Below are 25,095 nucleotides of genomic sequence, written 5' to 3' on the forward strand. Positions count from 1 at the left end.
TAATAAACATTTTTAATATTATTTAACATAAAACCAAATAGAAAAAGTGCAAGTGGTTTGTATTTTGAGGTTAGCTTTCCATTATTATCCCTTAAAACATTAAAACTACATGAGTTTCACTTTTAGTTTCACCATAGTTTTTAAAACGTTGTAGAGACACTTTCAAGTGTTTCTGTAATATGTGTTTATGAAATTCTATGGTTAATTTTAAAATGTTAAATCCCTTTTTTTTTGTTTATTTGATTTTGAAAATTCTTCTGTCTTTAAAAACAAGACAGCAACGTGCAATTGGAGTTCTCCAGGAAAAAACTATAATTCTAAGGTTTAGGAAAAGAAATATCCTAGGAACATTACTAACACTACTTTAGTTCACACTCTTATCATCCTTTGGATGAATTATTACATTCGTCTCCTACTATGTTTTTCTCCTTTCCTACTGCTATGGACTGAATCGTGTCCCCACAGAATGCATATGTTGAAGTTCTAACCCCTAATGTGATGACATTTAGAGATGGAGCCTTTGGTAGATAATTAGGTAATTAGGTTTATATGAGGACATAAGGGTGGGGCCCTCATGGTGGGATTAGTGCCATTATAAGAATAGACACCAGAGACCTTCCTTTTTCTCTTCTCTCTGCCATGTGAGGACACAATGAAAAGGCACCTGTATCTGCAAGCCAGGAAGACAGAGCTCCCCAGAACCTAACGATGCTGGCACCCTGATCTCAGACTCCAGCCTCTAGAACGGTAAAAAATAAATAAATTTCTGTTGTTTAAGGCACCCAGTCTATGGTATTTTCTCATGGCAGCTGAGTTAATACACCTACCTGTCTCCAAACCATTCTCCACACCCCTGCTGGAATGATTTTTCTAAAACACAAATCTGATTATGTTATTCCTTTAAAATTCTCATATGGTTCTTCAGTCACTCAGTCATTTAATAAATATTTATTAACTCCTTATGTGTACAAATACCATACTAGATGCTGGAAATATCATAGGGATAAAAGCTCTTTTATGGAGTATAGCTTATGGGGAATACAGTCATTAAATAAATAATTAAATTCTAATTCCTTAGCATTACATCCTTACAGAACTGGCCCCTGAAAATCTCATTTTTAAATTTTATTTATTTATTTATTTATATTTGGCCACACTGAGTGGCATGTGGGATCGAACCCATGCCCCCTGCAGGAAGCACAAAGTCTTAATCATTGGACCGCCAGGGAAGTCCCTCATTTTTTTAAAGTCTTTTTTCAGCCCCTCTACTTTAGTCTTTTTGGTGCCCCCATACTTTCCATGTCTTCAAACAAGCAATTCGTTCTGCCTTTCCTGCTCTGATTCCATACCCTCTCTAAACCTCCACTCAATTTCAATTCCCAAAAGCCTTTCCTAACTCAGCACCTGACCTGTACTAGGCATGTAATAAGTATTTGTTAGTTGATTATTGGCCGTTTCTATCATAGCACTTAATGATATTATATTTGTTCCAAGTGTCTTTTACTACATAAAAACCATCCAACCTTAGCGACTTAGGACAACAATAATCATTTCCTTTGCTTGCAAATCAAAAAAGTGGACAGAGCTCTGCAGGAACAGCTTGGCTTTCTTCCACACAGTGTCAGCAGGGGTGGCTCAAGGCTGGGATGACTTTACACCTGGGGCTGCAGTCATTCGAAAGCTTGCACACTTACCTGTCTGGCCACTGATACTGGCAGTCGGCAGGGTCACTGGGGCTGCAGCCCAGAACACCTACAGGGAACCTCCTGCGTGTCAGCATATCGGGCTGCGCGTTGCAAGAGGCAGGAAGAGAAAACCTCCAGTTTTTAACACCTGAGGTAGGAGGCAGGCACAGCAGCGTTTCAGTCATAGTCTACTGGACAAGCTGTGGCAGCATCTGCACTAACGGGGAAAGGAAATAAAATCCAACCTTCGATGGAAGGAGTATAATAATCCTTTAAAAAATAAATTTACAGGAATATAAAGAGAATACACCATGACTAAGGAAAGAGTATCCCAGGAATATAAAGTTACTTTAGTATTTGAAGATCAATCAATGCAGTTGACAATACTAACAGAATGTAAGAGAAAAATCATATGAAAATCTCAATAGGTACAGAAGAACACCATCTGACATAATTCAAAAGCCTTTGTGATAAAAACAACAAACTAAGAATAGAAGAAACATTTCTCAACCTGACAAAAGGCATCTTCAAAAAACTTAGACCTAACATCGCACTCAGTGGTGAAAGAGAATGATTTTTCTATAAAAAGAAGCCATACAAGAATGCCCATTTTCACACTACTACTTAATATTATAATGATGGTCTTAGTGATAAAGTCAAGAAAAAACGTTAGAGCAATATAGGTTTCAGACTTCGCCTTTGGCCAAGATGGAATAACAGAGACTGGATTTATCTTCTTGCTGGAAACAACTGAAAAAACAGACATAATATATGAACAACAGTTCTCAGTGACCCTGGACATCAGGCAAAAAAGAGAGTTATCCCTGAGAGGTGGGACACAAAGTGAGCCTTATGATTGCCCTTGTTTACTGCCTGGATAGAGTTTCCAGGCCATGGCATAGAGCTCAGTCTCCTTGAGATGAGAAAACAGAGCTGCAGGTCCAGAGGGGCCAAGGTTGTTACGGTTTACAGGGCAGAGCACTGGAGACATGCTGGAACCCAAAAATATGCATCACCTGACGAGGTAAAATACACAATGTCTGACATCTAATCAAAAATTACCAGGCTATCTACAAGAAACCTATTTTAAATACACGACTATGTCATGGTATATAAACATATACCATGCTAACACTAACCAAAAGAAAACTTGAACAGTTATATTAATGCCAGACAAAGTTGGTTTCAGATCAAAGACTATTACCAGAAATATAGAACATCACTTTTTAATGAAAAGAGTCAAATAATCAAGAGAATATGAGAAAACTATATAGTTTTGCAAATAGTGACAACTTCAAAGAACATCAAACAAAAAGTGATAGAACTTCAAGGAAAAATAGACAACTCCATGATTATAGTTGGAAATTTCAACTCCCCTGTCTTGATAGTGATAGAGGTCAGTAAGGCTGTAGAAGCTTGAATAAAACTATCAACCAGCTTGTCTTAATTGAAACTGATAGAACACTACATCTGATGAAAGCTGATTACGTATTCTTTTTAAGTACACATGACATACTTATCAAGATAGAGAATATTCCAGGCCATAAAACAAATCTCAATAAATTTAAAAGGATTCAAGTCATACAAAGTATGTTTTCTGAGTACAATAGAATTAAATTAAAAATAAATTACAGAAGAATATTTAAAAGTCCCCAAATATTTGGAAACTAAGTAACACTTCTAAATAACCCATTGGTCAGAGGAGAAATAAAAATGAAAAATAAGTATTGTGAATGGAATGATACTGAAAATACAACATATCAGAATTTATGGGAAGAAGTTATAGCAGTATTTAGAGGGATATTTATAATATAGCATATATACTGGAAAAAAAGGTCTCGAATAAATTGTCTCAGCTTTTGTTTTAAGAATCTAGAAAAAATTGCAAATGAAACCCAAAAAAAGCAGAAGAATGCAAGCAGTAAACATCAGAGAGGAAAGTAATGAAAAAGGAAACAGAAAAACAATAGGGGAAAATAAAAGGTAATAAATAAAATTGATAAAACTGTAGTTGGACTGATGAGGGAAAAAAGAGAGAAAAGATACAAATCACAAATTTCAGGAATGAGAGAAGTGACATCACTACAGATGCTACAGATATTAAAAAGATAATAAGGGAGTATTATGGCCAACTCTATAACTATAAATTAGATAACTTAAAGGAAATGGCAAATTCCTTCAACTGCACAAACTACTAAAGCTCAGGACAGAAATAGTTAACTTGAATAGCTCTATTTCTATTAAAGAAATATAATTTCTTCTTGAAAGCCTTTAACAAAATTAAGTTTGGATCTAGATGGATTCACTGGAGATGACCAAGGGGTATGAGGAAATTGGGAAGGGATGGGTTGATGGTATATCTTCATTATTTTGATAGTGGTGGTAGTCGTTTCATGGATATATATATGTCAATACTTATCAAATTGTACATTTTAAATATGTACAGATTATTTTATGTCAATTACACCTCAATAAAGCTGCTTAAAAATCACCAGCAAGAATATCCTCTGCAACAATTTATAGTTTTGATGAAACATTTTTAGACGATCACTTAAAAATATGAGTGAAGGTAAAAATGTTTGAAAACCACACCCTCAGGTCATTCCCCAGCAAGATTGCCCCACCTCCCCAGGCTCTCCTAATAAATAATTCTAAAACAATTGCTTCTTCTGACTAACATGGTTTAACATGTTTTTTTTGAGCAGGTTGGACCAATCTGTAAAATGCAAGGGTCTATAAATAGCCTTTTCACAACAAAAGATAGTTTTATAATAAATATAAACTCCCTTGATTTATTATAGCTCAACTCTTGACTTCCACTTTTGACCCCTTTCTTATTATAAAGATTATACATCTTCTTTAACCTAATGACTGCTAATGACTGGGTAACTGGATTAGCAACACAACAGTTGGTGAGGGTTTATGGTGATTCCGCTGACTCAGTTTGCAGCTGGTGTATCATGAAGGATCTTTGAAAATGAAGACGTCACCAAGGAATCTGCTCCTCCTCAGCATTTACCATTCAAAGACTTTTCAGAGGCTTCCAGGCGTGTTAAAATAAGCCACAGAGTTTCAAAACAGATGACTCCAATTATGAAGCTCAAAGTTTCTGGGCACAGTGAAAAATGAATGTGCTTACTGTAAGGAAATATATAAGAAGGGAAAAGGCAGCTTCATTCTAAAATTCCCTTGCTATATCTGTGCCTATGCAGCAAATGTTCCCCAAAGGAGCACTTAAAATACTACTTTTTGTATTGTGTTTAGTCTAACATAATTAATGTTTATAAGAGCATATGTGTATCTTTCATTATCAATTTTGTAAGGTATGAAATTGTTCTTCGAGAGTGAATGTCTTACTTATAATAATATGACTGTAGAAGAGAAGGATTTTACTTACAAAGGTTGGACTTTCAACTTTCTGCCTAGAACCACATTTGTAGGATTGATTCTATTTTAGAGGAGATGCTAGTAAGCTCTAGGTAATGACATCACTGTGCCTCAGTTTTCACATCAATAAAAAATTAAATTAATTCCAACATTCCTCCCAAAATACAGTGCTCAATTTATCATTTTCTAGATTAGTACCTCTGTGTTTAGAGGTTTCTCACTCTTAACATTTCAGTTCTCGTTCTCTTTGTATTTGCTTTTAGTTGTACTTCAGCTGCATTTTATATATACTCTCTTCTTGAATCTACCAGCTTTCTTCGCTCTCATATTCATTCCTATTGTGATACTTACAAATAGAAAAAGTGGTTAAAATTTTTAATTGTTTTTTTCTGTTCAGTACTGACATCACTTCCCATTAATATCATTGTTCTTATCCTGTTGAAATAACCACATCAAGCCTAGTTAAGTTTTGTCACTTTATGCTAAAAACACACATTACATATCACATTGTATCACTAACATCACTAACACGGTCACTAACACTGTCACCAACACAAATCACTAACTCTGATTTCAAGATTTGTTTTAAAGCTATGATAATCAAGACAGTATAGTACTGGTATAAAGATAGAAAAGTCAATCAATGGAACAAAATAGACATTTGAGAAATACATCCATACATATATGGACATCTGATTCGGTACGCGGGCCTCTCACTGCTGTGGCCTCTCCCGTCGCGGAGCACAGGCTCCGGACGCGCAGGCTCAGCGGCCATGGCTCACGGGCCCAGCCGCTCTGAGTCATGTGGGATCTTCCCGGACCGGGGCACGAACCCGTGTCCCCTGCATCGGCATGTGGAATCTCAACCACTGCGCCACCAGGGAAGCCTTGGACATCTGATTTTTGACAAACATACAAAGGCAATTCAGCAGAGAAAGGATAGGTTTTCAACAAATGGTACTGGAACACTTGGATATCTATAAGCAAAAATTGGAACTTCAATCTATATTTCACACCATATACAAAAATTAACTCAAAATGGATTATAGGCCTGAATGTAGAACTCCAAACTATTCATCTTCCACAAGAAAACTGGACAAAATATTTTGTGACCTTGGGTTAGGCAAGAGTTTTAGATATGACATCAAAGACATAATCTATCAAAGAAAAAAATTAGTAAATAGGACTTCATCAAAACAAAAGCAACTCACAAACTGGGAGAAAATATGTGCCCATGATATATCTGATAAAGGACTTGTATCCAGAATATATAAAGTACTCTCGAAACAATAAGAACACGATTGTACCATTAAGAAAATGGGCAAGAGATCTGAATAGTCTCTAAAGCAAAGAAAATACACAATTGACAAACAAGCACATGAAAAGAAGATCAGCCCATTAGTCATTAGGGAAATGAAAATTAAAACCACAATGAGATAGCACAACACAGCAATTAGAATACATTAATATAAAATTTCAAAGACTGACCATACCAAGTGTTGGCCAGGATACAGAGCCACTGAAAGTCTCCTACATGGCTGGTGGGAATGTAAAATGGTACAACCCCTTCAGAAAATACTTTGGCGGTTTCTTTTTTTTATTTTTTAAATTTATTAATTAATTTATTTATTTTTGGCTGTGTGGGGTCTTCGTTTCTGTGCAAGGGCTTATCTCTAGTTGCAGCAAGCGGGGGCCACTCTTCATCGCGGTGCGCAGGCCCCTCACTATCGTAGCCTCTCTTGTTGGGAGCACAGGCTCCAGATGCACAGGCTCAGTAGTTGTGGCCCACGGGCCTAGTTGCTCCGCGGCATGTGGGATCTTCCCGGACCAGGGCTCGAACCCGTGTCCCCTGCATTGGCAGGCAGATTCTCAACCACTGCGCCACCAGGGAAGCCCATTATGGCAGTTTCTTAAAAAGTTAGGCATATACCAACCATGCAAGCCAGTCATTCCACTCCTAAGTATTTACCTAAGAAAAATGAAAGCATAGATCCGAACAAAGACTTGTCAACGAATGTTCATAGATGCTTTATTTGTAACTGGGAAAAAACCAAATATCTAAGCATGAGTAGATAAACAAATTATGTGGTGGATGGATAAACAAACTGTGGTATATCCATACAATAGAATACTTCCCAGCAATAAAAGAGTCAATTACTGATACACAACATGGATGAATCTCTAATTCATAATTCATGATTCATAATTCAGCTACATAATTCATAGAACACAGAGCAAAATGAAAATATGGGTTCCCTTGTTCATATATTATTAAGAATTTCAAAACAGTGACAATAGAGCATTAAACCAAGTGTCAGGCCCTTTTAAGCACAGGATCCTGTGGGACTACACCAGTTGCAAGCCCATGAAGCTGGACCTTCTCAAAATAATTATCCTGAGTGAAGGAAGCCAGATGAAAAGAGTGTACAATGTATGGTTTCATTTGTATAAAATTATTGAAAATGTAGACTCATTTAAAGTGATGGAGGGCTTCCCTGGTGGCACAGTGGTGGAGAGTCCACCTGCCGATGCAGGGGACACAGGTTCATGCCCCAGTCCGGGAAGATCCCACATGCCACGGAGCGGCTGGGCCCGTGAGCCATGGCCCCTGGGCCTGTGCGTCCGGAGCCTGTGCTCCGCAATGGGAGAGGCCACAACAGTGAGAGGCCCGCGTACCGCAAAAAATAAATAAATAAAGTGATGGAAAACTGATCAGTGGTTGCCTGGAGACCACATGGGGTGGGGTGGGGTAGGAGGAGGGAAACTCTCTGGGATGATGTACGTGTTCACTATCTTGATTGTGATGAAGGTTTCACAGATGATACATATGCCAAGGCTTATTAAATTGCACCTTTTGAATACATGCACTTTACTGTATGTCAATTATACCTCAATAAAGGTATTAAATATTGCAAAACATTAATTGGCCTTTGAGAAGGATTTTTAAAAAATACAGTTCATGATCACTGGTATGCAATTCTTCCCCACAGCCAAAACACACACAAGTGTGTTAAGTAAAAGCAGAAGACAATATACAATTAGCTGCTAAAATGAATGACACATTATCAGTACAAACTAATTCTGTGGAAGAATAAAGATCCAGTATGAGCTGAAGCAATCAGGGAAAGCCACTTGGAAACATTGGTATTGAATGTAGCCTTGAAGAGTGAATGAGACTTACACAAACAGGAAAGGGAAAATAGCAGTTTGGGTAGGGAGAAAAGAATGGAAGTTTGGATTAAAAGTTAGCCAGATCAGTTTACAGACAATGAACAGACCTGCTTGGCTGGGTCAGAGTATTTTGGTGACGGGCACTTCATAAGAGATAAATGTTCGATTGGCTCCCCTGGGTTCAGGTTATAGTAGACAGCTCTGAAGCCAAGCTAACTAATCCAGTTTTACCCTAAAGACAAGGGCTAATGTGTAGATTGATAAAAGATGTTTTGAAAAGTGAAACAATGTTATATGTAGAAAGCTATTCCAAGTCTTCTTTGCTTTGGGGACACCTTGCTTTCAAGCAGGCTCCCACCTCAACTTTCTTTTCCCTGCCTCAAAATACCTCCGTCTCCACTTCCTTTATGCCTGTCTGAGAAAGAAGGGTCCTTTCTCTTTTTGAAACCTAATTCCTCCATCTATGTTCTTAATCGCTAACCCTCTCACAACCACAGGGATCTTGCTTCATGAAATAGCCTATTTCACGTAGACAATCAGCCTCTTCGTATCTTAACGGCACCTTTGCTTCAACAAATAAGCAAATGAAACCCTTTTTGGGGGGACTCTGCTGTGTCTCAAGATATTTCCTTATTCATTCCCCTCTTCATGCTGAAGTTGACCACCAGCCTAGCTCTGGGCTTTATCATTTCTCTCTCAGACTGAAACTCATCTCATTTCCTGCATCCCTCATGCCTTCTGCATTCAGTATACTGCTGCCAGATTAACCTTGGGAAAGAGCCTTCTTCAGTATGATTTTCCTTCTCTCAAGTCTTCAGAAATTCACTCCTGCCTTTTAAAATAGAGTGGTTCTCAACGTGTTTCTAGTCTCCCTCTCGCCTGATACTTTTAAGATTTAGTCAAAGTGCACAACTCACTTATCCTCAAGCTTCTTTGTTTTTCCCACCCCCGTGTTCATGGTGAGCCCTCAGCCTGCAAGATCCTCCTGCAATCTGTCTGTTGGAATCAGACTCATTCTTCAAGTATTCAAAAGTGATTTTCTGAGCCCCCAGACAAGTTATTCCCATAGCACTCTGCGATCCACTTTTCAAATTTCTTTTACTCTGCATTTGATGATAGAATACGGACTTTGGTGTCAGGAAGAACATCAAAATCTCTACTTATTAGCTTCTGACCTCGGGCAAGTTTCTTAATCCCTCCAGAGTTCAACTGCCTCATTTGAAAATGTGGATAATAATACCTAACTGTAAAGATTGTTGTATGGATTAAATCAGTGGAAGTGCCTGGCATATGAAAGGTGGTATGTTTCTGACATTATCTTGGAATACATTTATTTGTGTGAGTTTCTTATCCACTAAAAAGCACTGGAGGGCGTTTGAGGACAGGCCCCATTTTTCATTCATTTTGGTACCCCCTATTTATATGTAGTATACAGTAAATTATTCACTTTCTAAAGGGACAGTTTTAGAAGTCTGTTGGCATGTAATTTACTCTTAGGATATTTCAAAGTTTTTTCCCCAAAATTTTATATTCAACTTTGTTAAAAAATATAGCCACTCTGAAAATGTTACATCTCATGTCACATTCAATGTTTTAAAGAAATAATTGGAGGAGAAACTATTAACTGTAATATACAAACCTATTCTGCCACAAAATTTGGGTTTTATGCTAAACATATCAATATTGTAAATTTTACACTTTAAAATATTTATTATGCATGACACTAAAATCAACTCTAAGTAATAATTTATATACATACAATGCCTCTGCTTTATGTGTTTAGCGTGACGAGTTTTGACAGATGTATACACCTGTGTAACACCACAATCAACAAATAGAACACTTACATTGTTCCGAAAGGATTCCTGTGTCTATTCCCAGTCTGTTCTCTTCGCACACATCCCCAGCACCAGGCAACAACTTTCCTGTTTCTTGTCACTGTATATTAGATTTTCCTTTTCTAGTTTCATAGAAATGAAATCATATACTATGTAATCTATCTGCTTTTGCTCAGCATAGTTTATTAGAGTCATTCATGTTGCATGTTCAGTAGTTTGTTCCTTTTCATTGCTGAATCATATTCCATTGTATGAACATACTACCATTTGTTTATCCATTCACATGTTGATGGACAAGGATTATTTTCAGTTTGGGGCAACTATGAATAAAACTGCTATGAACGTTGGTGTCCGAGTCTTTGTATGGACCTATTTTCGTTCTCTTGGTTAAATACTTAGGAATGAAGTTACTGGGTCATATGGTAAGCACGTGTATGTTGATCTTTTTAAGAAATTGCCAATTTTTTTTTCCAAAGTAGTATTCTCTTTAGCCATGTATGAGAATGCCAATTGCTCCACATCCTTGCCAACATTTAAAAATATTAGATGTAGTGATGTCTCATTGTGGGTTTAATTTGCATTTCCCTAATGACCAAAAAGATCGAGCATCTTTCCATGTACTATTATTTCCATATCTTCTTTGTCACATGTCTATTCAAATTTTTTGCTCGTTTTTAAAAAAATTATTATATTATTGAGTTATAAGAATTCTTTATATATTCTGGATACAAGTTTCTTGTTAGATACATGTATTGTGAATAGTTTCACTTTTTTAATGGTGTCTTTGGGATAAGAGAAGTTTTACATTTTGATGAAGTTCCATCTGTCTTTACTTTTATGATAAATGCTTTTTTCTAGGTCATTGTATCTAAGACATCTTTGCCTTCCCCAAGGTCACAAAGATTCTGCTGTTTTCTTCTAGAAGTTTTAGAGTTTTAGCTTTTATATTTAGGTCTATGATCCATATCAAATTAATACTTGTCTATAGTGTAAGGATCATGTTTCTTTCTTTTTTTTTTTAATGTGGATATCTAGTTGTTTCAGCACCTTTTGTTGAAAAGACTTAAACTTCGCATCTTTGTTGAAAACCAGTTGACCATATGTATGGGGGTCTGGACTCTATTCACTAATCTATATGTCTATCCTTATGCCTACCCCACTGTCCTGTAAACTGTAGTTTTATACTGTTGAAAACAGATATGTATGTGTTCCAACTTCATTCTTACTACACATTTCTGTATCAATTTTAGAGTTATCTTGTCAAATTAAAAAATATTCTGGGATTTGGAGAGAACTGACAGTTGAACAACTTGAGTCTTCCAATTCATGAACATAGAATAGCTATTCACTTAGGTCTTCATTTTCTCTTGACAGTGATTTATAGTGTTCGGTGTACAGGTCTTGCACATTTTGTTACATTTATCCCTCTATATTTCATGGTTTGGGATGCTGATAAGCATTAGATAGTTTTACTCTAAATTTCAGTTTCCAGTTGTTCATTTCTAGAATGTATGAAACGATTGATTTTTTGTTACATTGGCCTTGTATCCTGCAACTAGTTCCAGTAGCTTTTTTTGTGGATTCATTAGGCTTTTCTAATAACACAATGTTGTCACTTGCAAATAGTTGTACTTCTTTTTCCAACGTAAATGCCTTTAAAAACAGTAGTTCAGGGCTTCCCTGGTGGCGCAGTGGTTGGGGGCCTGCCTGCCGATGCAGGGGAGACGGGTTCGTGCCCCGGTCCGGGAAGATCCCACAGGCCGTGGAGCCTGCGCGTCCGGAGCCTGTGCTCCGCAGCGGGAGAGGCCGCAGCAGTGAAAGGCCCGCGTAACGCAAAACAACAACAACAACAACAAAAAACAGAAGTTCATAGTTTTCATGAAATTTGAACAATTTTCAGCCAGTATTCCTTCCCTAGGCACACCTCAGACTTCCCCATCTCCCATTGTTAACATACTCCTCAAAATTATCTAAGTTTCTCAGATCAGGCTGGTAGTGCCGTCTCGGGGAGGTGCCCAGAGCCCAGATCAGTATCCGCGTGGACCAGGTCCAACTTTCGTCTCTGTGGTCTTTTGGGGGTGGTCTCCAGCCCAGGGCCAGGCTCAGGTTCCCGGAGGACGACCTAACAAGTAGATCGCTTCCCTTGTTCTGCTTAGAATTTCTTTCACTGGATCACCAGAGATCCGAGTTGCCCGAATGCCACTCACACACTGATTTGGGGTGACTCAAACTGTTTCAGGCCTGTAAGTGGTTTACATGGATGATTTCACTTAAATCTCACAACAAACCCGAGGTAGGTTTTAAAATTATTCCCATTGAGGAAATTGAGGCATAGAGAGATTTAGTTGTCCAAGTTCACACAGCTAATAAGACTGGTGGGGCCTGGAATTTGGGGCTTGAATTCCAGTCATGTGACTCCAGAGCCGGCCTTCTTAACTGTTTGCTTTAAGGGGCAAGAGGAAAGAACTGTTAGGAGGAAGCATGTGTATCTGGAAGATTTTTTAAAAAGGAGACATAGGGTGCATAACAGTGGGATACTACGTTTCTTGCGGGTAGGGCTCTTGCTAGCTTTCCATCCGTAGGTTGCCTCTGTCTGCGCAAACTTTTCTCCTTTGGTATCTTGTCACGTCCTATTTCCTCCAGTTTCCCTCTAACATCCAGCATCCCGCGCTGCAGTGCAGTGAACGCCCACAGAACACTGGCTCCAGTGGAATCCACGCAGGTGGGGCACTCCTATTCCAACCCCCCCGCCCCGTGCCTGCTCCACTGGCTGGGAAAAGTGAAACAGGGTGAAAAGTGGGCGCTTCCTCCCCAGAAGCTCTGAAGAATGAGTCTTTGGCGGGAGGATCCCACGGCCTCTCTCCATCTCCAGAAACAATCTTACAGAAGTCTGGGCGGGGCAGGGCCACGCCAAGTCCAGGTGCGTTTCGACTCAAGGCACTAACTAGCAAGGCGCCCGTGGTCTGCGCCGAGACGCCCCAGCTGTCTCCGAGAGGAGGCTCCCCCAGCTGGCGAGGCGGATGGGTTTCCCCGGGAGCAGAGCTTGAGCTCGCACCCAGGGCCTCCCGGAACCCCCGCGCGCCCCCGCGCCCAGGCCCCCGCGCGGCGCGCACTCCCGCGGGCCGGGGGCGGGGCGGGGCGGTGGCCTGGGACGCCCGCTCCTCCCCCTGCGGGCGGCCGGGCTGGCGGCGCCGAGGCTTCTGCGCGCGGCACATGGGGTGCCTGACTGAGGCGGCGGCGGCGGCAGCGCTTCAGCGGCGCGCTCGGCTGGGCCCCCTCCCGCTCCCCTACCCCTCTTGTCCACGTTCCCCGGCTACGCGGCCACCATGGCGTCCAGCGAGGAGGACAGCACCAACGGCGGCGCCTCGGAGGCCGGCGAGGAGAGGGAGGCCGCGGGCAAGATGAGGCGCCGGGGCTTGCTGGCCACCGCCTGGCTCACCTTCTACAACATTGCCATGACCGCGGGGTACGTGCGCCCCGAGGGGCCCTCCACGCGCTGCCGCCCCTTGGCGTTCCGCGCTCCGGGCGCCGGCAGGCCGGGGTCGCGCCCGGCTCCGGGGAGGGGGCGGCGAGGGGCCGGGCGCGCGTGCGCGCCTGGAGGTGGGGTGGTCGCGGCGTGGGGTCGCGCGCGGCGGCCGAGGGGGAGGGGCGCTGCCGCCGCCGCCGGGCTTGAATGGAGCGTGGTCGGGGGGGCAGGGGCGCCGGGGCCCTGCTCGCCGGGCATTGCCTAATACGGTGCAACGGCGTGCTCGGCGGCCGCGGGGCGCGGGCCGGAGGTTAAGTATAGACCCGGGCAGGAATGCGGGGCCGCCCCGCGGGGGAGGCGGCTCCGGCCCGGCCGCCGCGGGCGCCGCTGTTGCTGCAGCTGGAGAAACGCCGGGGTCCCGCCACCCCGGAGCCCGGAGCCGTCCGGCCGGGGGCCCAGACCCGCGTCCTCGGCCGCCGGCCCCTGGAGTGCGTGTCCTCGTGCCGCCGATGGGTGGGCAGAGTGTTCCTAACTTCGTGTCGCTACGGGGTTTTTTGCTGTTGTTGTTTTGTTTTGTTTTTTAAAGTTAGTGCTCCCGAGAGCTTCTTACTTGGGACGGTTTTCAAAAAACCCTGCCGGATCGGAGCATAGCACTCGTGTCCAGCATCTTGTTGGCTCCATGACTGATACCCTGTACTTTTATTTGTGGCTTTGAGTACGACTTACAAGTTAAGGTTACACAATGACTGTCTCTTTGCAAAGAGCTGTCACAGTGACTTGTGTCGACCGCTTTTCAAAACCGGCTGGGAAAATGCTCTTGCGTTTCTCAATGGCATTGCCGTTTAAAAAAGTTATTTTCCCCTTATCACATGAAGTATTATTAATCTATACAAATCTGGGGAAACGTTTAATACCTTTAACTTTCTGTAGGGCTTATAGAAAAATGTGATTGATAAAGATTTAATAAATGATTTGACACAGTACTGACTACTTATTATGTGCTTAATACCAAATACAGTTAATGAAAATATTGGTATCTATTGAGGATTCACTGTGCGCTAGGCACTGTGTCGGTCACTCTAGGTGTAGTATGTCATTTCTGGTCCTCTGGTGCATGATATTACATTTGATAGACTAGGAAACCGAGGCACAAATAGGTGGAGTAACTTGCTCAAGTTCCCAAAACCAGCAAGTGTCAGACTTGGATTTCGGCATAGTCTGAGCCCAGAGCCGTGCTACTTCTTTCCACTTTACTAAATTTTATAATCTTGAAAGGGAAAACTAATAGAGTCAAAGCTACTGGAGAACAATGGAGTACCCACTGTGTGCTGCAGCCTTTAGATACCCTGGAGGCTGAAAATATCCTCTCTCCTCTGTGCTAGTCTCATCCAGTTAATAAACACTTCGGGGACGCCTACCATTTATTAACTGGTCTTGTCCCTTTCCTTTCCAGGCCACTCTCCCTTTTGAAGGCCGAGTTGCCTTTTCAAAAAATGAAAATCAATGCATAACTCCATTTAAAGGCTCCGGTGACCCCCCCCCCCATTACCTCCACTGTAGTGGAAGGGATTTAGGCTGTCGTTCAAGGCCCTTTGCACTATCTCCCTGATTTCCTCTTTCCAGTTTTATTGCTTTTGAAATCTGTATCTCACTATGCCCTCAAACACCATGCAGTTTTATTTTCATGGCTCTCTCCATCTTTGCTCAGGCTGTTCATTCTTTGGTTAATAATCCCCGTGTTTCTGCTGTGCCTTCTAGCCAAGCCATCTCTGAAGTTTTCTGGGTCTCTTACCCGACCTGAAGCAGAATTAAATGTTCTCTCAGCTGTGTTCTCACACTTCGTTCCTAACCTTCCTCCCTGGCTCAGCAAATTACTGCTTCCCCGAAACTTGTTTGTCTCCCTGCCTATGTTGAGAAGGTCCCTTGCCATTCTTATCTCTGTTTAAAGGCAAGGGGAACGGAAATGGAATAATCCATGTAATTAACTCTTTGGAGGCTTTCTAAAGGCGTTGAGATTTGAAGAAGGGATAGGATTTACATATGTAGAGGGTAGATATTCCAAGTGGGATTAATTCTGGAAATAGGCATGAGATGCAAGAAAGCCTCCAGATTTAATTGGAGGGTTGGGGCAGAGGGGTAAATGAGTTGGTGAAGTTGTGGTGTTGAAAGCGGGACACACGCGTGTACATTTAGTGGTTTGGATAGCAAGAGGCTCTTTGTTGTTGGTTTTTTTTTTGCTCCCCCCCCCCCCAGCCTTACTGAGTTCAGGTGGGGCACTCCTATTCCAACCCCCCCGCCCCGTGCCTGCTCCACTGGCTGGGAAAAGTGAAACAGGGTGAAAAGTGGGCGCTTCCTCCCCAGAAGCTCTGAAGAATGAGTCTTTGGCGGGAGGATCCCACGGCCTCTCTCCATCTCCAGAAACAATCTTACAGAAGTCTGGGCGGGGCAGGGCCACGCCAAGTCCAGGTGCGTTTCGACTCAAGGCACTAACTAGCAAGGCGCCCGTGGTCTGCGCCGAGACGCCCCAGCTGTCTCCGAGAGGAGGCTCCCCCAGCTGGCGAGGCGGATGGGTTTCCCCGGGAGCAGAGCTTGAGCTCGCACCCAGGGCCTCCCGGAACCCCCGCGCGCCCCCGCGCCCAGGCCCCCGCGCGGCGCGCACTCCCGCGGGCCGGGGGCGGGGCGGGGCGGTGGCCTGGGACGCCCGCTCCTCCCCCTGCGGGCGGCCGGGCTGGCGGCGCCGAGGCTTCTGCGCGCGGCACATGGGGTGCCTGACTGAGGCGGCGGCGGCGGCAGCGCTTCAGCGGCGCGCTCGGCTGGGCCCCCTCCCGCTCCCCTACCCCTCTTGTCCACGTCCCCCGGCTACGCGGCCACCATGGCGTCCAGCGAGGAGGACAGCACCAACGGCGGCGCCTCGGAGGCCGGCGAGGAGAGGGAGGCCGCGGGCAAGATGAGGCGCCGGGGCTTGCTGGCCACCGCCTGGCTCACCTTCTACAACATTGCCATGACCGCGGGGTACGTGCGCCCCGAGGGGCCCTCCACGCGCTGCCGCCCCTTGGCGTTCCGCGCTCCGGGCGCCGGCCGCGCCCGGCTCCGGGGAGGGGGCGGCGAGGGGCCGGGCGCGCGTGCGCGCCTGGAGGTGGGGTGGTCGCGGCGTGGGGTCGCGCGCGGCGGCCGAGGGGGAGGGGCGCTGCCGCCGCCGCCGGGCTTGAATGGAGCGTGGTCGGGGGGGCAGGGGCGCCGGGGCCCTGCTCGCCGGGCATTGCCTAATACGGTGCAACGGCGTGCTCGGCGGCCGCGGGGCGCGGGCCGGAGGTTAAGTATAGACCCGGGCAGGAATGCGGGGCCGCCCCGCGGGGGAGGCGGCTCCGGCCCGGCCGCCGCGGGCGCCGCTGTTGCTGCAGCTGGAGAAACGCCGGGGTCCCGCCACCCCGGAGCCCGGAGCCGTCCGGCCGGGGGCCCAGACCCGCGTCCTCGGCCGCCGGCCCCTGGAGTGCGTGTCCTCGTGCCGCCGATGGGTGGGCAGAGTGTTCCTAACTTCGTGTCGCTACGGGGTTTTTTGCTGTTGTTGTTTTGTTTTGTTTTTTAAAGTTAGTGCTCCCGAGAGCTTCTTACTTGGGACGGTTTTCAAAAAACCCTGCCGGATCGGAGCATAGCACTCGTGTCCAGCATCTTGTTGGCTCCATGACTGATACCCTGTACTTTTATTTGTGGCTTTGAGTACGACTTACAAGTTAAGGTTACACAATGACTGTCTCTTTGCAAAGAGCTGTCACAGTGACTTGTGTCGACCGCTTTTCAAAACCGGCTGGGAAAATGCTCTTGCGTTTCTCAATGGCATTGCCGTTTAAAAAAGTTATTTTCCCCTTATCACATGAAGTATTATTAATCTATACAAATCTGGGGAAACGTTTAATACCTTTAACTTTCTGTAGGGCTTATAGAAAAATGTGATTGATAAAGATTTAATAAATGATTTGACACAGTACTGACTACTTATTATGTGCTTAATACCAAATACAGTTAATGAAAATATTGGTATCTATTGAGGATTCACTGTGCGCTAGGCACTGTGTCGGTCACTCTAGGTGTAGTATGTCATTTCTGGTCCTCTGGTGCATGATATTACATTTGATAGACTAGGAAACCGAGGCACAAATAGGTGGAGTAACTTGCTCAAGTTCCCAAAACCAGCAAGTGTCAGACTTGGATTTCGGCATAGTCTGAGCCCAGAGCCGTGCTACTTCTTTCCACTTTACTAAATTTTATAATCTTGAAAGGGAAAACTAATAGAGTCAAAGCTACTGGAGAACAATGGAGTACCCACTGTGTGCTGCAGCCTTTAGATACCCTGGAGGCTGAAAATATCCTCTCTCCTCTGTGCTAGTCTCATCCAGTTAATAAACACTTCGGGGACGCCTACCATTTATTAACTGGTCTTGTCCCTTTCCTTTCCAGGCCACTCTCCCTTTTGAAGGCCGAGTTGCCTTTTCAAAAAATGAAAATCAATGCATAACTCCATTTAAAGGCTTCGGTGACCCCCCCCCCCATTACCTCCACTGTAGTGGAAGGGATTTAGGCTGTCGTTCAAGGCCCTTTGCACTATCTCCCTGATTTCCTCTTTCCAGTTTTATTGCTTTTGAAATCTGTATCTCACTATGCCCTCAAACACCATGCAGTTTTATTTTCATGGCTCTCTCCATCTTTGCTCAGGCTGTTCATTCTTTGGTTAATAATCCCCGTGTTTCTGCTGTGCCTTCTAGCCAAGCCATCTCTGAAGTTTTCTGGGTCTCTTACCCGACCTGAAGCAGAATTAAATGTTCTCTCAGCTGTGTTCTCACACTTCGTTCCTAACCTTCCTCCCTGGCTCAGCAAATTACTGCTTCCCCGAAACTTGTTTGTCTCCCTGCCTATGTTGAGAAGGTCCCTTGCCATTCTTATCTCTGTTTAAAGGCAAGGGGAACGGAAATGGAATAATCCATGTAATTAACTCTTTGGAGGCTTTCTAAAGGCGTTGAGATTTGAAGAAGGGATAGGATTTACATATGTAGAGGGTAGATATTCCAAGTGGGATTAATTCTGGAAATAGGCATGAGATGCAAGAAAGCCTCCAGATTTAATTGGAGGGTTGGGGCAGAGGGGTAAATGAGTTGGTGAAGTTGTGGTGTTGAAAGCGGGACACACGCGTGTACATTTAGTGGTTTGGATAGCAAGAGGCTCTTTGTTGTTGGTTTTTTTTTTGCTCCCCCCCCCCCAGCCTTACTGAGTTGTAATTGACATGGAACACTGTAAGTTTAAGGTGTACAGTGTGATTATTTGGTATATATATGTATTGCAAAATGATTTGCACCATAAGATTAGTTAACACATCACCTCCCATAGTTACCATGTTTATTTTGGGAATAAAAACATTTAAGATTCACTCTCTTACCACCTTTTTTTTTTGTATTGAAGTAGAATTGATTTCCAATGTTGTGCGAATCTCTGCTGTACAGCAGAGTGACTCAGTTATGCACATATAGAGATTGTTTTTTTATACTCTTTTCCATGGCAGTTTATCACAGGATATTGAATAGAGTTCCCTGTGCTACACAGTAGGACCCTGTTGTTTATCCATCCTATATATATACTAGTTTACATCTGCTAATGCAAAGGTTCTTTTTGTTCATTTGCTTGTTTTGTTTTTCTCTTTTAGCAGAACTTTGGAGGGTTTATTAATTTTTTTGTAATAGTTTTGAAAACAATCAAAATAATATTTAAGAAATAAAATTTTACATAAAAGTAGAAAAGAATGACTAATTCTATAAGCTTTGCATGGCCTTTCATTTTTCCTTGTTATCGCTCATGTGAGTTACTTCTTCAGATTTTTACTCAAATCTCCATTCTCAGGGAGGCCTTCGTGGCTATCTTCATTCAAATAGCAACCACACACAAACACTCCTTATCCCCCTTGCCTGATTAATTTTTCTCTATCGTACTTATTACCGTATTAACTGTACAATGAATTTTACTGATTCGTCCTGTTGCTTATTGTCTGCATCGTCCTGTAACAGTGTCAGCTCCGTGAAGCACTCAAGAAATATTTGTTGAGTGAATGAATGCACATTATAGGGTATTGTAGTTACAGTATCTGCTGTGTAGGATATTCTGTTTTCACTCACTGTTTCAGCAAATATTTCTATGTAGTTTTCATAATTACACTCTTCCATGGTTACATAAGAGGGAATAGAGTTAAGGTACAGTAATGGACTAAATCATGCCTCTAATGATGTTTTGCTTTAATTTGTTTCTCTTGAATTAGTTGTTTAGGATGAATTCCTGAAGTAGAACTACAGGATGTAATTAATTTAATTAAGTAATAAGGTAATTTAAAGGATGTGAGGATTTTTATTGTACTTGCTCACACAGGTACTTGACTAGGAAAGTGAGCATTTCTCTCTCTCTCTTTTTTTATTTTTTTGCTTTGCTACAAACACTCTTGAAGCCCGCATGTGTTAGTGCATTATCCTAGGTCAAGTGAGAGACAAAAGCTAAATATCTTAGGCCCTGTCCTTGTAGAAGTGCTACCTGGGGCATTTGTAGATTGCAGTAAAAGGCAGGATGAAGTAAGTGTTCCGCAGAGGTGTCGAGGACGGAGGATCAGAGAAAGCCTTGGTGGGGGCGGGGACCATCGCGTTCCAGCTGAGCGGCGGGATGAGGAAAGAGCAGGAGTTAGGGAGCAGCTCGTGCTGACAAGCCGTTGGGGTGACAACTAGTGGGCCTGCAGTGTGGGCTGGGAAAGGAAGATGTACGGGGAGCCTGGCTCACTGCCCAGGCCTTACATGCCTCGCTAACGTGTTTGGATTTTAACCCGTAAACAGTACAGGAAGGTGTTAATTGAAGGTTATGTTTTCACTCCTTTTTAGCTGGGTGACCTCCGGTAAGTTCCATAACCTCTGTGACCCTGGGTTTTCTCATCTGTCAAGGGAGCAAAACAACTACTTTGCTAGGTTATTACAAGGAATTAAGAAATAGTGGAGGGCTTCCCTGGTGGCGCAGTGGTTTGGAGTCCGCCTGCCGATGCAGGGGACGCGGGTTCGTGCCCCGGTCCGGGAGGATCCCACGTGCCGCGGAGCGGCTGGGTCCGTGAGCCGTGGCCGCCGGGCCTGCGCGTCCGGAGCCTGTGCTCCGCAGCGGGAGAGACCACAACAGTGAGAGGCCCGCGTACCGCAAAAAAAAAAAAAAAAAAGAAATAGTGGATATGAAGTGGTCGGCAGGTTGCTGGACACACAGTGGGTGTTTAGAAATGTTAATTCCTACTCCTAGTGGTGAATTTTAAACTGCACGTCATGCAGAAAGAAACTATTTAAGATATTCTCACAGTGTACATAGTCTGCGTTAGCAGACCACCAAACCCAAGTTTCAGGCACATAGATTTCTTGAAGTGTTAAGTAATAGACATATATTTTATTCCCGAGGTAGGTGGATCCATGTATGAACCTACCACAACTTGTTTATCCTTCATCTGTGGATGGACATTTGGGTTCTTTGCAGTTTGGGGCTATGACAGATGACGTGGTGGGCATTTGTATGCAAGTCTTGTGTGGACACACGCTTTCATTTTCCTCGGGTAAATACCTATGAGCAGAATGGCTGGGTCACATGGTAGCCACACTGCCGATTTCTTATGAAACTGCCAAACTGTTCTTTCAAAGTGGTTGTCCAGTGCGTCCGCACGGGCAGTGAATGAGCTTTCCGGTTGCCGCACATCCCCATCGGCACTTGGTATGCGCAGTCGTCATAATTTTATACCTTCTAAGTGGTGTATTGTGTTACTGTGATTTTAATTTGCATTTCCCTAGTGACTAATGACCCTGAGCATCTTTTCATGGGTTTACCTACCAGCTGTGTACCTTTTTTTGGTATAGGGTCTGTTTAAATCTTTTGCCCATTTTTCATGGGTTTGTTGTTTGATTTTCAGCTATTGAATTTTGAAAGTTCTTTATATAGTCTGGATACAAGTCCTTTATCAGATATGTGATTTGTAAATATTTTCTATCAGGTATGGCTTGCTTTTTCATTATCTTCACAATGTCTCTCAAAGCGCAGAAGGTCCTAATCTTACCGAAGTCCAGTTTATCTGGTTTTTTTCTTTTATGAAGCTTTCAGCTTAGCTCTGTTGGCATGAGAGCCTTATGTGTGATAAATTGAAACACACGTTGGCTACTAAACGAGTCTGCATGTAGTCTAGGAAAGGACGTTTAGAGTTGTCGGTGAACACGACACAGAAGTATGGATTGTATGAACGTCAAAGATCATCTCGGGTACAAGCCTCCAAATGGTTACTTTGAAGGAGGTTTAAAGAAGCAGCGATAAAATCAGAGAACATCATCATTTCTCGGTAACTGCTGAAATAATGGGTCTGGACAATGATCATCAGTGCTAACATCACAAGAAGAGGGACAGCCAGAAATTTGGGGCTCCCTGGGGAAGTACACAACACAGCAGAGAAATTAACCTTGAACGTGAATCTGTCTGATCAGTCCTTTAGAACTAACTACGCACTCACAGGAAGTACCGGGGCCAGAAGAACATAATAAATGCCATGTGGGTATCCAGTTAGCAAAACCCAGACCGAGGGTAACTCTGCAGGAACCACTCAGGGTCTCCAACAGATACATTTCACGAGAAAGAGGGGAGGAGGGATGAGGATGGATGGAAGGAGGTGAAATCTATAGATTTAAAAGAGTCATAAATCACATGGCAACTAATTGCAATGTATGAATCTTATTTCAATCATGATTTTTAAAAATGATAAGACAGTTAAGGAAATTTGTATCTTGACTCTAAGTTTTGTGATTGGAGAAGTTATTGTTCAATTCTTCACATGGGATAGTGGTGTTGTGGTTATGTTTATGAAAAATAAACCTTTTAGAGATACATAATTAAGCATTTATGAATCATAGGATGTATGAGATCTTATTCACAATAATCAGGGAGGAAGGCTTGTGGGGAAAGAAGTGAATAGAGGTTTGGATGAAACAAGATTGTTAATAAGATGATACTGGTTGAAGCAGGGCAGTGGGCAAATGGGGGTTCATCGTACCATTCATTCTCTATACCTTTGTATATGTTTGAAGTTGTTTGTAAAAAAATTTTTAAAGCGGTGTTGAAATTAAGGAAAAAAGGAGTATAGGTGTAGATAACCAAGTTCTTCAAAAAGCAGGTGGTCTCCAAGAAATCTGAGGAGAAAAAGAAGCACCAGAAGGTAGCCAGAAGAAAGAGCTCCATCTTCAATAAGATTTTTCAGGGTGATTGTAGCCATAGTGGCATGAAAAGAAGGCATTTAGTGAGTGTTAGAAGGTGTTTAGGAAGTTATGCCACATCCCTCTCCTTGCTGCAGTGTTCTGTCTCCACTTAGTAGCTTAAGATTTCCCTGAGGCCAGAACTCTGTCCTGTTTATCCCTAATTCCCCAGCACCTAGTACAGTACCTGTCCTGTATTGATCCTGAAGATGAATGAGTAAATAAATGAATTAAGCAAGTGAGAAACCTTCTACATGTGGAACACGTTTATATTTTCCAAAGAGAGCGTTTTGTCAAGGACTGAAAGAGTCTATTTGGGGTCATATTTAGGCAATCATTAGCTCTGGCATATTAAAAAAAAAACAACAACGGTCCAAAAAAGAATTCCTAATTGTAGACACTCCGGTTGCTTTGGGAAATTTTTAAAATTACAGTTACTAAACTGACGGGTATAGGAAGCCCAACGTTAGCTGAATGTAGGGCCCTCAAGAGAGACTTTGATTCTCACCCTTTGTGATTGGGGGGAGGGGGCTTAGGAAGTGAGCACGGGTTAGTTCAGATGAGTTCCTGGCTGTATTTACCAAAAAACAGATGAGAGGTTAGCATAGATAGTTCCATGGTCCTTTCTAACCCCAGAGTGTTAGTTTCTTTTATTTCCAACAGGTTAGTGGTGATAGTATTGTTATACTGTGCTAGTTGGTACAATACTGCCACCTATGGGACAACAGTAAAATTTGTTATACCGTTAAAATGCATGGATTTTTCTATCATGCCTTTAAAAATGTAGAAAACTTGCCATCTAAATTAATCTTTTGATGAATTCTCTGGTTGGTTAACAGTTACCTCTTAAATCAGTCTTTGGTAAAAATCTGATTTGGATTTGTCTAAAAGAAAAGTATATGGGAAAATGTGAACGAAAACATTAAGCTTTTTGTTTTCTTGTTCAAAGTAGTGTAAGGACTTGGAATTTAGGATAATGAAATCAGAACATTTTAAACCTGGAAGGTACCTAAAACATTATCCAAATTAGCACACTCAGATTAGACCAGCACAGGGTTGAGCGTTGGCTCTAATGCGGGATGGAAACGTGAGTTGAATCCAGTAAAAGCCATGGTGCAGTAGAAGGGGACGAGCATTGAGGGTAAGGAGACCTCCACCATTAACTCACTTACTCTGAGCCTTAGGGTAAGTCGCACGGTATCTCTGCATGGTGATTGTTTCGTATAAAACAGTGGCTTTCAAACTTTCTTGATAGCGTACTACTATCAGTTAAAATATTTGAGCATAACATTCTGTATAACTTTAAAAATTACTTATAATTTAAATACATGAATTATTATGATTAGCTAATATCCCAAGGCACAGGATATGCTTAGAGCCAGACCAGTACAGCAGAGTAGCTCAGGAGCATGGACTGTGAGATGAGTGGTGAGTTGAGGTCCCAGCTGACTGCCTACAGGGCCCTTTCTGCCTGTTTCCACAGCAGTGAAATAGGATAGTAGTAGTCGCTCCTTCATGGGGTTACTGTGAGGATGAAATATTAATATATTAAATCTGCATATAAGACAGTGTCTGGAACATTGAAAGCACTCTGAAAGTGTACTTATCATTATCATTGTTGTTATTATCCTTAATACTTCTACATTTCAAAGGTCTTTGTGATAGTTTCTGGCACTTGCCTGATTTCTTGTCATGTCTCACTAAAGGTCATTGTTTTTAAGCTGAGAAGAGATTCCCGGGGTTGAAGTGCCTCTCTGCCATTTTCTTTTCTTTGTTTGTTTGGTTTTTTTGCGATACGCGGGCCTCTCACCGCTGTGGCCTCTCCCGTTGCGGAGCACAGGCTCCGGACGCGCAGGCTCAGCGGCCATGGCTCACGGGCCCAGCCGCTCAGCGGCACGTGGGATCCTCCCGGACCGGGACACGAACCCGTGTCCCCTGCATCGGCAGGCGGATTCTCAACCACTGCGCCACCAGGGAAGCCCCTCTGCCATTTTCACCCCACTCAGTCGGTCGTTTCTTTGCAGGCACCTTTAAGCCATTTGTCTATTTTATTGAGTGCTCTTTAATTAAAAAGTTAAAACTGTATAAAATTATTATAAATTTTATAGTTCATAAATCCATTTAACTAGACACTTTGGAGACCACTGTTTTCAAAAGCCTGGGGTAGCTATTCATTTCTATGGGTGTATTATTAAGGATTTTTAAAAGTTACAGGTGACGCAACTTTTTTAAACTTCAAAGTGCTTTTGTAATTGCAATGGAAACTG

General features: G+C 43.0%; 1 protein-coding gene across 4 annotated transcripts in view; it reads left to right on the top strand.

The window, feature by feature from the left end:
* Positions 1-16,264: 16,264 nt before the first annotated feature.
* The window catches only part of HACD1 (3-hydroxyacyl-CoA dehydratase 1), a 30,353-nt gene continuing 21,522 nt past the window's right edge, over positions 16,265-25,095 (top strand). For 3 of the 4 annotated variants that reach the window (XR_008618492.1, XR_008618491.1, XM_055087737.1), the window contains exon 1: positions 16,274-16,559. Coding sequence is in view for 2 of the 4 variants with exons in the window: in XM_055087737.1 (XP_054943712.1) it covers positions 16,420-16,559 (140 nt within the window). In the remaining 2 variants the exon portion in view is untranslated. Of the gene's footprint in view, positions 16,560-25,095 lie in introns of all 4 variants that reach the window. The other variant, XM_028495277.1, reaches the window with a different exon arrangement.

Source organism: Physeter macrocephalus, chromosome 11, assembly GCF_002837175.3.
Source record: "Physeter macrocephalus isolate SW-GA chromosome 11, ASM283717v5, whole genome shotgun sequence".
Lineage (NCBI taxonomy): Eukaryota > Metazoa > Chordata > Mammalia > Artiodactyla > Physeteridae > Physeter > Physeter macrocephalus.